The sequence below is a fragment of the Alligator mississippiensis genome, chromosome 12 (genome assembly GCF_030867095.1).
Source record: "Alligator mississippiensis isolate rAllMis1 chromosome 12, rAllMis1, whole genome shotgun sequence".
Lineage (NCBI taxonomy): Eukaryota > Metazoa > Chordata > Crocodylia > Alligatoridae > Alligator > Alligator mississippiensis.
In genome coordinates this window covers 35403465-35416858 of record NC_081835.1, presented here as the reverse complement: position 1 = coordinate 35416858, position 13394 = coordinate 35403465, and the positions used below count along the sequence as shown (strand labels likewise).

General features: G+C 45.6%; 1 protein-coding gene across 6 annotated transcripts in view; it reads left to right on the top strand.

Moving 5' to 3' along the window:
* Window positions 1–13394, top strand: part of ATP2B2 (ATPase plasma membrane Ca2+ transporting 2) — a 1183685-nt gene that overhangs the window by 804416 nt on the left and 365875 nt on the right. For all 6 annotated transcript variants that reach the window (XM_059716030.1, XM_059716027.1, XM_059716026.1 and 3 more), the window contains one exon: window positions 12489–12686. In XM_059716030.1, the coding sequence (XP_059572013.1) occupies window positions 12489–12686 (198 nt within the window). The remainder of the gene's footprint in view (window positions 1–12488; window positions 12687–13394) is intronic.

The following is a 13394-nucleotide window of genomic DNA, read 5'->3' as shown; positions in this document are numbered from 1 at the left end:
ATTGGCTCCGGGGTCGGACCCAGAGGGTAGTAATTGATGGAAGTCACTCATCGTGGTGTCCTGTGACCAGTGGGATCCCCAAGGGTTCTGTCCTTGGACCCATACTGTTAAACATCTTCATTAATGATGTGGACACTGGAGTCAGAAGCGGACTGGCCAAGTTCGCCGATGACACCAAACTTTGGGGCAAAGCATCCACACCAGAAGACAGGCGGATGATCCAGGCTGACCTGGACAGGCTCAGCAAGTGGGCGGATGAGAATCTGATGGTGTTCAACGCCGATAAATGCAAGGTTCTCCACCTTGGGAAAAAAAACCCGCAGCATCCTTATAGGCTCGGCAGTGCTACGCTGGCTAGCACTATGGAAGAAAGAGACTTGGGGGTCATCATTGACCACAAGATGAACATGAGCCTGCAATGCGATGCTGCGGCTAGTATAGCGACCAAAACGCTGGCTTGCATCCATAGATGCTTCTCAAGCAAATCCCGGGACGTCATTCTCCCCCTGTACTCGGCCTTAGTGAGGCCGCAGCTGGAGTACTGCGTCCAGTTTTGGGCTCCACAATTCAAAAAGGATGTGGAGAAGCTTGAGAGAGTCCAGAGAAGAGCCACGCGCATGATCAGAGGTCAGGGAAGCACACCCTACGATGACAGGCTGAGAGCCCTGGGGCTCTTTAGCCTGGAAAAGCGCAGGCTCAGGGGTGATCTGATGGCCACCTACAAGTTTATCAGGGGTGACCATCAGTATCTAGGGGAACGTTTGTTCACCAGAGCGCCCCAAGGGATGACGAGGACGAATGGTCACAAACTGCTACAAGATCGTTTCAGGCTGGACATAAGGAAGAATTTCTTTACTGTCCGAGCCCCCAAGGTCTGGAACAGCCTGCCACCAGAGGTTGTTCAAGCGCCTTCATTGAACACCTTCAAGATGAAACTGGATGCTTATCTTGCTGGGATCCTATGACTCCAGCTGACGTCCTGCCCTTTGGGCGGGGGGCTGGACTCGATGATCTTCCGAGGTCCCTTCCAGCCCTAATGTCTATGAAAATCTATGAAAACCTCACCACTCCCTGCTAAACAGGAGTTCCTTGCTCCTCTCTGCCTTGCTGAGAGGTGCCTGTGTATTAGCTAGGAGACCACATGTTGGCTACAGTTTGTGCTGTGGCAGACGGGGCAAAGGCAGAATCAACAGGTAGCTGCTAATGTTGCTCTGTTGTTTTCTTAATGGGCTGATAAACACTGAATTCGAGGTGATAAACACTGTATTATCAATTCCCTACTGGGCTGGTCAGGAGGTGGGGCGGGGGGAATCCCTCCCTTATCAGAGCATCCTGCTGGGGCCTGGCCACACCCCCCTCAGCTCAACAACATAGAAGGGAAGGGAAGGCTGCTTATAGTGCCCCCAGGCTTCTAACCTGAGCAACTGAAGACATGTTCCTGCATGTCTGGGATGTCTTTACAGTTACAAACTGATTTAGCCTAGCCAGGTTAAACTAACCTGCAAAGATTGAATCAATTCAGGCTCAGACTTTTTGAATGTCTGTCCTTAGCTACAGTACTGTCTACCCTCCCCCTGCTCCCCCTTCCTGGGAATGCAGGGATGTGGGGAAAGGGGGTGGATTTTAACCCTTTCACTGTGCACAGCCAGCCCCAGCTCAGGCTCTCAGCCACATCCCCTTAGCTCCCCCTGCTCCATGGCTTGCCACAGTACCCCTTGTCACTGACAGGATTCCTCTGCCCTGGAGGCAGGAGTGGGCTGGCAAAGGAATCCTGCCACCCATTGTTCTGCTTGTGCAATCTGGGAAAGGAGGTAATGTGGGGGGGTGTGCCTATGTGTGTGTGCCCATGTGTCCACGTTCATGCATATGCTTCTGCATGTGCTTGTGTGTCTTTGTCTGTGCCTGGGTGTCTATGTGTGTGTGTGCCTTCTCATGACCATGTGTGTGGTTCTGAGCTCCCTAATACCATGGCTCCTGGCCTAGGGCTGGAAGCCCCAAAGCAAAGCAGGTGCAGCCTGTACGGGGTAGCTCCTGGATGTGCAGGTTGCTTTAGCTCTGCAGAGAGAGGAGCCAAGCTGGCCCTCTTTCTTCACCATGCTAGGACTCAGCATCTCCATGACTTCCTTCCTCTTCCATGCTCGAAGCCCTGTGCCCCTCCTGGTGCTGTCTCCAAGGTGGCCTGTTTGGTGCCAGCATGGAACACCCACTGCTCTCATGACTAGGAACAAAACTGTCATTCAGCAAGGGGGCTGCCTGGTTCCCAGGGTGGCTGCTGGCCTCTGCTCTGATGCTGAGCCAGGCATGAGGAAACAGAGCTCTGCCAAGGCCTGGAGCAGGAGGACTGGATGCAGCCTGAGCTCAGGATCCTGCTTGCAGAGTGCCTGACCTCTGCTGTCTGCTGCTGCTTCCCACACGCCATAGGCTGGGTACTCCAAGGCAGGGGACCAAAGGTGGTGTGGGTGCCAGGCCAGGCCAGTCCACATAGAGCTGCTGCTTGCAGGGCTTTCAGCACCCATCCCCACAGACCTGCCCCCAGCCTCCTTCCTCAGGGATTAGGAGCCACAGCTGCTCCTCTGGGGAGCCCTGGCAGAGCGTAGCCCTTGCACCTGGCCAGGCTACATGGCCTCTGGATCTTATGCCCAGCTCCCCAGGGAAGGGAGGGAGTTGGGTGCACAGGGAGGGCCCAAGGTGTGGACTGAGCTCCCTCTCTCCCCACAGTGACCTCTGGCATTCCAGCTTCTCTCACATCTTGCTCAGCGCAGCTGTTGCTGCTGCTGCTTGTTGATTTTTCTGGCTCACAATCATTTTGCCTGTTCCTTACCTCTTCCCTGCCCCCACAGCTCATAATGAGCAACTTTTTGGCTCTGCTAGCTACACCTGGTGGTAGAAATTAGTAATTACTACTTTGAAAATCCTGAGTTAAATACATGTGAAATAAAGATGAACTAGGTAGGCTGAAACACACTACGCTAGTTCGCTTTATATTTAAAAAACATACAATGAAGTTTAATTAAAGCAACTTCCACCTTTTAAAAAGCATTCTAAAGTCACTCGTGTATTAAGTGACAGCTTTAGAGCACTTTAAATGGCAAAAATCATCACATGTGTAGACATCCTGAGGAATCATGCCCAATTTGCAGATTTCTATAAATGCACAAATTATACTTTAGGATTACTGGTAGCACTAGAAGAAAAAAGATGAGCATAAAAATATAGAACTAGTAGAGGTCTGGTGAAATAAAGACCATATTTTTTGTCTGTGGGCAGAATTCTGTTCCCCTTTGTGTTCCTAAATGACTGCTTTCTAGCTGTGTTAATATAACTATGTGTTCATGCCTATACTGGACACACAAGTCATAAATGTAGCTGTCCAGAAACATAGGTTTAATGCGTGTTAAATGACAGAGGAAGAAGAGTAGTTTCCTATGACTAAGCACCAGCAGTAGCTTCTTGTCTAGGAAGCAAGAGACATGGGTTCTATGTCCCCTCATCAAGCAAGGTTTTGAACCTGTGACCACTCTCACTTTCTAGGATAGTGCTAATCACTATACCAGGGGAGGGCAGTTATTTCAGGCAGAGAGCCACTTACCAAGTTTCGGCAAGCTGTTGAGGGCCGAATGGGTAGCCTCACACCTTGATGGGTGCCCTACCCCCTGGCCACCAACTTGTGACCAGAAGTCCTGCCCCCTAACACCCAACCTTTGTCACCGGAAGTACCTCCCCTTGCCCCTGGAAATACTCCTTTCACCAAGGGAGTTTGCCATCTCATAACCAGAAAAATACCAAATTATATTCTAAAAATTGAACATAAACAACATTCATTAATTTGATTTCAAAAAATATTTTTTTCCTGATTTAGATGTTTGTATAGTGTACATAAACATGATTTCACAATAGCTTAAAATGAAGTCTTACTCTTTTATATTGTGGGAGGCTGTGGGTGGTTGGGTATAGGTTTGTGGGGTGCTGTGGGTGTGGGGGAGGGTATGGGTGTGTGGAGGGGTTTGTAGGGAGTGGATAGGTGGGGGTGTGGGGTGGCTGAGGGAGCATGTGTGGGTGTGTATGGATATGTGCAGTGTGGGTGGCTATGGGGTTTGTGGGGGCTGTGTTTGGGGGAGGGTGGCTGGGGTGTGGGAGGGGATGAGGGGTCTGCATGTATGGCAGTGCGGGAGGGTGTGGGTGCATGTCTTTGTTCGGGTGTAGACTCACCCTATGAACACACACACAGACACACTCTGTCCTTCTCTTACTGCACACACACATACAGACATTGCCCCTCTGTCACTGCACACACACACTCACACTCTGTCCCTCTATCAGTGCTCACACACACACACACACGCTGTCCCTCTCTCACTGCACACACACACTCACCCACCCCCTCCTGGCCCCAGGGTTCTGGTGCAGGCCTGTGCTCTTGAGGTCTGGTGATGCAGCCAGGGCCATGTGGTGCTGAAGCAGCCAGCAGGTGTGCAGGGAAACAGTGAAAGCTGCAGCAGGAAGAGGTTTCTGGTTGGGGTTGGGGGGGCAGAGGTGGCAAGGAGCTGGACCAGCGTTGCTTCTGGGTCCTGCTGGCTTCCCCTGGGTCCTACTGCCCCTGGCTCCTGTCATCTTTGACAGGCAGTCAGGAGCAGATAAATATACATTTTCTAAATTTTTTAGGGGCCCCACGGGCCAGATAGAATGGCCTGGTGGGCCAGGTCCAGCCTGTGGCCAGATTTTGCCCACCCCTGCACTATACCAATGGCTCTGTATTTCTCTGAGGTTTCTCTAGCACTCCTTTTGTGGCTCGTCCCCTTGATAGTTGGCAACACTTTATATGTAGGACCAGAAAGAAGAGAGCAAGGTAGAGGTCCATGTCTCAGTAGAATGGCTGCTCCCTTGGAAATGTAGAATACAAAGTTTCCAGACTTGATTTTTCTGTGCTGGTCTCTGTTCAGTTAATATTAAATCCAAGAGGCAGTGGCTTATTTCCAACAGGAACATTGGGCAATACCTAACTTGTGTGATTATAAGAAACTGCAGAGAATTCAGAGATGCCTTTTCTGACACCCTATGGGGAAGAGGGATATAGAACCTGGGCCTACTGCTTTGTAAGTGTATAACTACTTAGTTATTTGGATAAAGACATAGGAGGATCCCCCTCACATTTTTCCCCCAGACTTATGCTTGGGTGTGTACATGGCTGCATACCTGCCCATGTGGCCTGGGTTGCCTATTGTATATCCTTACATGACCACATTACAGGTGTAAGCACCAAAAATACTGAGATATGTGTATAGTAAACTGCCTTTTAGGCACATAAACAGAATCATAATGCTGCTTTGTGCCCTGTGTGAACATCCTTCGTGAGGACATTTTGGAAACTACCAGTACAGCTTTAAGACTAGAATTTATAGTTGTTTACTGGATGGAATAAGAAGGATAAAATGTAATTGTATCTGTGAGCTGAATAATTTTCTTTTTTGCTAAATTCTTTTTAAATAAGTTAGCTCTCTGGACACTTAGTGAGACTTAGCATGTGCTTATTTCTACTTAAAAACATTTGTTTTTCTCTGTTCTGTCTGTGCATGTATAATACACCATAAACATAGCAATCAAGAATCCTTGCTGGACTTTTAATTTCCATGATGAATAATGGATTGCCTTTATAATGAACATCCTGAAGTTAAAACCACAGGGGCTGTTCAATTAAAATATTTATAATTCTTGCCTTTTTCTATCTTCACCCAATTTAATGGAAATGTCATGAACTACTGTAATTAGGTGGCATGCTATAAGTAAAAAGAGTTTTGTTTGTAATACCAGTCTTGGGGGTGTTAAAGGAATGGCATTTTATTAAAAATATGATTCTGTAAGATTCTTCATGCTCTATATTGTGGTTTTCTAAACAGCTATAAAACATTCCCTGTTTACTGACAGATGGCCTTGTAAATCATTTTCCTCCTCTTACGATATTTTCTTTATTAGTAATGATCTATTTTTGCTACTTATAGTCCACTAGAAATCCTCTTCTGTTTATGCTGTTCGAATTGTTTGCTGTGGAGATGATTGTTATGACAAACAACATTTTCCATTAGGCACTAATGACTATTTAACTGATGGATTTTTATCCATTATGCAGTAATTGTCCCAAATGTACAAAGAATAAACAGAATCATTAATTAGTTTCTATTTTTTTAACTAAAACAAATAATATAAAAAAATCAGTAAAACATATATTACTTTATTCACTCATCTAGGACATGTACTGAAGGCAAATAAGTACTTAAAGTAAAGTACTAATTTACAATGAAAAATTAAAAAGTTTTCTAGACAGTTTTTTTTCTCCCACACAATTTGCAAACAGGCAAGGAAAAAAGACCTTCTAGAACTGAAATCTTTTAAAGCTATTGTTGTATCAGAATAATATGCCATAATACCTTGTCATAACATTTACTAAACATAACTGTGCTATTAGTAAAAGCATATAATCTCTTCTATGAAACACTCTTAAAATGCGGTTGAATGGCATAGAAGTGCAAAAGCTTTATTTTGAAAAGTTGGGCTTTTAATGCAAAATATATTTTGCATATTTCATACTTTATGTAAGCACAGGAACCCAAGCATATCAAGAAAATCTTACATTTATCAAGCTACACAATGCAACATTAAATGCCCTCTTCCTAAGTCAGTAACATACAGATCATGAAGTCTGTTAGAGTTAACATCTCCATTAGCTGATTTCTTTTGCATAATTCTTACTGATTATTTAATCAACTCTTAAATATTTTACCTCTTAATTTGAACCTTTTTGATACTTCAAATATTTTTGACTCACATTTTTCTTCATTAAAAATGTCACAATAATCACTACCTCTAGATTGAAAGTTTAAAGTGTAAGGAACAGGGTAGAAAATAATAATTGTGCAGAAAAGTTAATGATGTTGAATATGAATTAAAAAAAAACCCCAGAAAGCTTTTACTTGGAGGAAATAAGGTTCTCATTTATATTTTTATCAGTGTGTTCTGTATATAACCTTCGGTCCCCTTTTTCTATTGGACTTCATGACAACAGCTATTTCCTCATCCTTTTCTGACTTTGTTTCACCAATACCTCTTTAAACTCTTGTCCTATGCTTTTTACCAAAGGATTCTTTGACTTCATCAAATTCTGTCACTTCATCAACTTCTCTCTCAACATTGCAACAGTTCGTTTGCTTTTACTCTGAGACTGCGGTGCTGTGTGAATGATTTTTTCAGTGACAGATGAAGTAAAAAATAAATAAAAGTCCAAAGAAATATTTCATTTCTTAATTTCCTAGCCCATTGGAAATTATTTTAGCTCTATTTCCATAACTAAGAATCAACATTGACTTGTGAATGGCTTTGGCTGACCCAGAACTGGATGTTTTATCAAATAAACTATTCACACAAAAAATTCACTATGGTTTATTCATGTATCTTAAAGAAAACAAGGATTATTTAAAAGAACAAGTGAGAAACAAATATAATATTAAATAAAATGAACCTTATGTAAATTCCAGGCTGAATAAGAACTCAGTTAGATTTGATATAAACTTGACAATAAAGAAGAGTCAGGTAAAACAAAAAATGAAAACATTTTTCTTGTTGTCAGCCCTGATCTGGTGCTTAGCCTTGGAAGGCCTGTGTTCCAGCACACTGGTTTTTGGTTAGCTCCCTTTCTTCTGCAGAATCAGTCCCGCCATGCTTCTCATTTGCTTTCGAAGCTACTCATTTATAAAGCAGATAATTTTTGTACTTGGGCACGTTTACATGAGATGTTTATTGCACAGTTAACTAATTAACTGCTCAATAGGCCTGTGTGAAGCTGCTAGTATTCGCTTCAGATTCGGCTGATTCGGGGTACAGTGATTCAATTCAGTTATTTGAATCACTGTCCCGAATTCATTTAGCTGAATCTGATTCAGAGAATCAGCCACCACCAAAGCAGCTGAATCTCTGAATCAAAGAGGTTCCATCTCCCAGTCCCATCAATGGCTGCCCTGGCCCCAGCATCCTGGCTCCTAAAAAAAACAACCCCCTCACTCACTGGCTCCTGCCAGATGGTGGGGGGGAAAGCAGGGCAATCCCCACTGCCCCTCACTGCCCTGCACTGTGTAGGGGACTCTGCCATGAGCCTCCATCCCCTGCCCACTCACCCAGCCCCAGGGTCTTGGAAATTAAAAAATACAAGCCCCACATTCACCGGCTGCTGCCAGGCAGGAGGGCAATCACTGCTGCCCCACACTGCCCCATGCTGTGTGGGGGGCTCTGCCATGAGCCCCCAGAAGCCCCGATGGATGCTGCAGCAGCTGGTGAGTGTGGGGCCTTTTTTTTTTTTTTAAGTGCCAGAATGTTGGAGCTGGGTAGGACAGCTATCAACAGGGCTGGAAGAGTGGGGATGGGGGCTTGTGGCAGAACTCTCCATGCAGCGCGGGGAAGTGTGGGGCAGTGGGAATCACCACCCCACCTGGCAGGAGCTGGTGAATGTGGGGTTTTTTTTGTTTTTTTTTAAAAGAACCAGGGCACTGGGGCTGGGCAGGGCAGCCATTGACTGGGCTGGGAGAGTGGGCAGGGGATGGGGGCTCATGGCAGAGCAGTGCAGGGGTGGTGGGGGGCAGCGGGGATTGCCCCCCTTCCTGGCAGGAGCCGGTGAGTGTGGGGTTTTGTTTTGTTTTTTTTAAGAGCCAGGAAACTGGGGCTGGGTGGGGCAGCCATTGACAGGGCTGGGAGAGCAGGCGGGGGTCAGGACCACTCAGGGGGGCTGGGGGAGCAGGCAGGGCCTGACAGGGGTCCCACCATGATCCCCTTCCCCCTCATCCAGTCTCCCTGACCCACCCTCTACTTACCGGCATGGAATCCAGGTCCAGCTCCCTGCGGCAGCGAGTAGGGATTGTCTGAATCTCTGAATCTCTCCAAAGCTCTCCAAATCTTTTCCAAATTGATTCAGGGAGCTTCCAGTTGATCCAGACTTTTTTATTGGACATATGGCCACCGAATTGGGTGAAATCTCCTCTGAATCAAATCAGCACTTGAAGCTTAGCACAGCTCTACTGCTCAATAAGGCTAGGGACAGACATTCAAAAAGCCAGATCCTGACTTTATTTAGTCTTTGCAGGTTAGTCTAACCTGCCTATTTTGAACTGATTTGTAACTGCACAGACACTACCTCTGGACTGAGGAAATGCAAGCACATGTCTGCAGTTACTCAGGCCAGGAGCTGGGGGCACTAGAGTATGCCCTCAGCTGCAGGGAAGCTGGGTTGGGGAGTAGTGTGGCCAGTTCAGCAGTACCTTGCAGTGAGCTGTCCAGAGAGGGGTTTAATGCCCCCCCCTCCCTGTTCTACTGGTAGGGACCTGAGCTGGGTCCACCAGGCACTCCGCCCTTGCTGCTGCAGTGGAGGGCTGGGCACAGCAGGAGGTGGGCCAGCATGATCCCCTGAGGCAGGGGGGTCATGGAGGGTAGTTATTCCCCCGTCTTCCCCCACTGCCCCAGGGGACTGCAGCCAGGTCTGCCCTCCCCAATCAGTGACACTGCCCCTCGCTTCCTGCTTGAGGCAAGTGGTGGAATAAGCCCCCTCCTGCCCCTTCCACTGGATGCCATATGGAGAGGGGAATAACCCTGCTCCCTACCTATGGGGCCCTTCCAGCCGGCATCTGGCCATGCTCCCACCCGGCTGCTGTAGCGATGAGGGGGCATGGCTCTTGATGGGGGCATTAGCCCCTGTCATCATGTGCACTCTGGGAAACTGTGACAGGGACTGCTGCCCCTGTCATGGTCACTCCCCCCCCCCCCCGACTCCCTCCCCCCGCCACTCCAGTGACTGGGTGGGGGTGGGGTTAGATGCTGGCCAGCAGGGTCTCTTAGGTGGAGGCAGGGAATGGGATTATTCACCCTCTGCTCCTTGGAGACCACAGTGGGGTTGACCACCCCAACCACTGCCAGCTAGTGTCTGGCCCCACTTGGCCGCTGGACCAGTGAGGGGGAGTGACTGTGATGGGGGCTGTAGCCCCCATCACAGTTCCTGTCATGATTTTCCAGAGCGTGAGCCCCTTACCAGCTGCAGCGGGGGGGTGCGCACACTGCGGGGCAGGGAAAGCTGCTGCAGATTGCAGTGGTGGTGGTGCTAGGGGCTCTGGTCCCCTGCAAGCCCCAGTGTTGTTGTGCACAGTCTGCCACAGCTCAAGCCACCCTGCAGCACAGCCTCCCACTAGGAAGGGGCCTGAATTGATTCAACCTTTGCAGGTTAGTCTAAGCTGGCTAGGCCAAACCAGTTTCCAACCCTACAGACAATCCCTCTGGACTGGGGAAATTTGAGGCACATGCCTGCAGTGGCTCAGGCTAGAAGTCAGGGGGCACTAGAGCAGCCCTTCCTTCCCTTGAACAGAGTTGAGGTGAGGGGAGATGTGTCCAGGCCCAGGCAGGGCTAGCTCATTAGGGCCTGCATTATCCTAGGCTTTTCCCTACTGGTTGCTCAAGGGGTGGGAGGGCTGTCAGCTCCCCGCCCCAGGCTAGCACTCTGAGGAAAGGATGGGTGTGTGGTGCATGCATCTGTTGGTGATATGGAGCTTATCACTCTCCCTCCCTGCTTCTGTATACTGTCTGTAGCAAACTGACAGGCAAGCAAGCTGGGGGGAGCGGGGACAGGGGAGACTGATAACTGTGTTTATCACCCCTATCTCAGTGTTTATTGCCCCATTAAGAAAACAGAGACATTACCAGCTACCTGTTCATTCAACATAGACACAGCATGTGGTCTGCTAGCTAATACACAGACACCTCAGCAAGGCAGAGGGGAGGGGGAAATTTGGGCAGGGTGTCAGTTTTATCTTACATCAGCAAGGAGTCTGGGACAGACATTGCATAAACCAGTTTGAGCCAAATCAGTTAAGTCTGATACTACATTCAACTAGGTTTATCTCAGATCAGTTTCAGCCATTTTCAAACTGGTTTATGTGCACTGAACATCTGTTCTGTTACAGGTTTAAACCAGTTTCTGATCACTTAAACTGGTTTGTGTGCAATGTCTGTCCCTAGTAAAGACATGTGAGCACAGGGCTCATGTGCTTACTATAGCCTGAGCTATGGAAAAGTTAGCTGCTGTTCTCAGTATTGGCTACAGCCTGTGCATTGTTGTCACATTGAGCTTCAGATATTGAAACTTAAAACTGATACAGCCTAAAGGTATTCAATACATGGGTTACTGTGTCCAGATCCTCATCTAGGAAAAAGGGACAATGATTCCTTGTAAGATGGAGGTGAAATTTATTGTTTTTGGAAACTGAATCTATCAGGTCATTCAGGTCCCTGAAGCTTTGTTCCACTTTGATGAATGGTATGCCTTTAATGACAAGAGACAAAAGACTCTGCAGCTCTTCAGTACGTTTCCACTTTTCAATCAGCTCTTTGGTATTTTTTACCCTGCCAAACAGCTTCACTTTAGTCTTTCCTGAGTTTAGCTCAAGTCATCTGGTCTTTGTTTCCTGGCTTGTTTCTGGGACATCTTGGAGGTATGGTGGTTTTATCAATTAAATGAGATAACTGTTGGCAGCTGGGACCCTTATATCTCACTGTCTGTCCCAGATGAATATGGCAGAGAAATGGGGATAGTTTGGATCGCTGAAGGACCCTGCAGGTTGTAGCCAACAGAAAGAAGGAATAGTTACTCACTGCCTCCCTGAGTTCTGCTGGAGAGGAGTGAAAGGAACACTGACTGTGGGGGCTAGTGTTTTCTGCTGTCATGTAGGCATATTAGTAGTACATCAAAATATACTATAATTATAACTACATTACCCTGCCTTAGTGTTAAACTGGAATGAATTTGTTTGCATTTCTATTCTTTACTGCATTAAAGGACGGCAGTTTCATTAGCATGCAAACTGAGATTGCACGTGACTTCTTGATAAACTGTATTCAATCCATCAGTATGTTATTGTTTTGGATGATGATAGTATTTTGGATTTATGAGAAAGCATTTACTTTAAAAGTATTCTGCAGACATTTTGAAGAAACTTATGTTTCTTGCACCAACACTCCTACAGTTTTAGGTTATCATGACATTTCCCACAACCCCCTAGTATATATTGTCAGACATCCCTATATGACATTTTAAAGGGATATTAGGATACACATTAGATTGAAGGAAAAAAAATTCCAATCCTCCTTGTTGAAGAAGCTAGGAAGCATGCACTCCAGCTGCAAGGTGATCAATTTAATTAGCAAATCATTTCAACAGAAGCTAGAAGCAAATTGTTTGACTGACAGTGACTGACAAGTGTTTTGAAGTAATGTATCAATAAAAGTTCTATAAACACTTTTTAGGCCTCTGGTCAAAATACAAAAAACAAAAAGTTAAGTGGCAAATTTACCAACCTGTCCAGTATAGCAATAAGGCTTGCAGTTCTATTTTGAAAGTATGATGTATATTAATTTACATGTTTTGGGGAATTTTCTTTAATCGTTTTTTCATTTTCTTTTGTTCACAGGCTTACCTGGCACTGCTGCTGATTTAGACAAAAGAAAGCTTATTTTTGGGAAAAACTTTATACCTCCAAAGAAGCCAAAAACTTTCTTGCAACTAGTCTGGGAAGCGCTACAGGATGTGACACTTATAATTTTGGAAATTGCAGCCATCATATCTTTGGGTCTCTCATTTTATCAGCCACCTGGAGAAGGGAATGAAGGTAAAAAAACATATTACAGTATCAACCTTGTAAATTTCAGCTGGAGTGTTACTTTCATTGGTTAAATATTTTCCCTTTTTTGTTTGTTTTAGTTCCTGTGACTATTTCCTAACCTGACCCTTATTCTGTGTATACCTAAACTTACTTTTTTTTTTAAACATAAATTTGTTGCTGTAAGGTTGTACTCCAAAACATGTACTGACAAATTTAAAGAAAAATACTTCACAACCTTAAAAAAAAAATGTTTTTATAACGGTTAGTTTCTGGATTTCCTCATCTTGGATGATCATTTTTAAGAACACAGAGGAAAGTCTACAATCAGTTTACTTACCTGGTATGTCTTACTGCCCACCATATGTTTTTAGCCATTGAAAGTTACCCTAGCTGAAGACCTGTGTCATAATCATTAACTCAGGAATCATCTTTAATGCTAATATTTTGAATCTTATGACTAATGAGCCTAATTCAAAAGGAAAGATAAGGTAGGTTGTGATGCCCTAGCTTAATTTACAAATCATTTACTGCAGTATCCTTCTCTGATGCTTGTAGAACATTTTAAATGGTGTTTGTGTCTCTGGAGACTTCTCTAGCTTAATTCACATGCTTAAAATACTAGGTCTGCTCAACATTTGCAAGATTACCATTTCTGGCAAATGATCCAGGTTTTTAAGTTCATTTTTAGACCTATAAAGCTGGATGAAACATGCT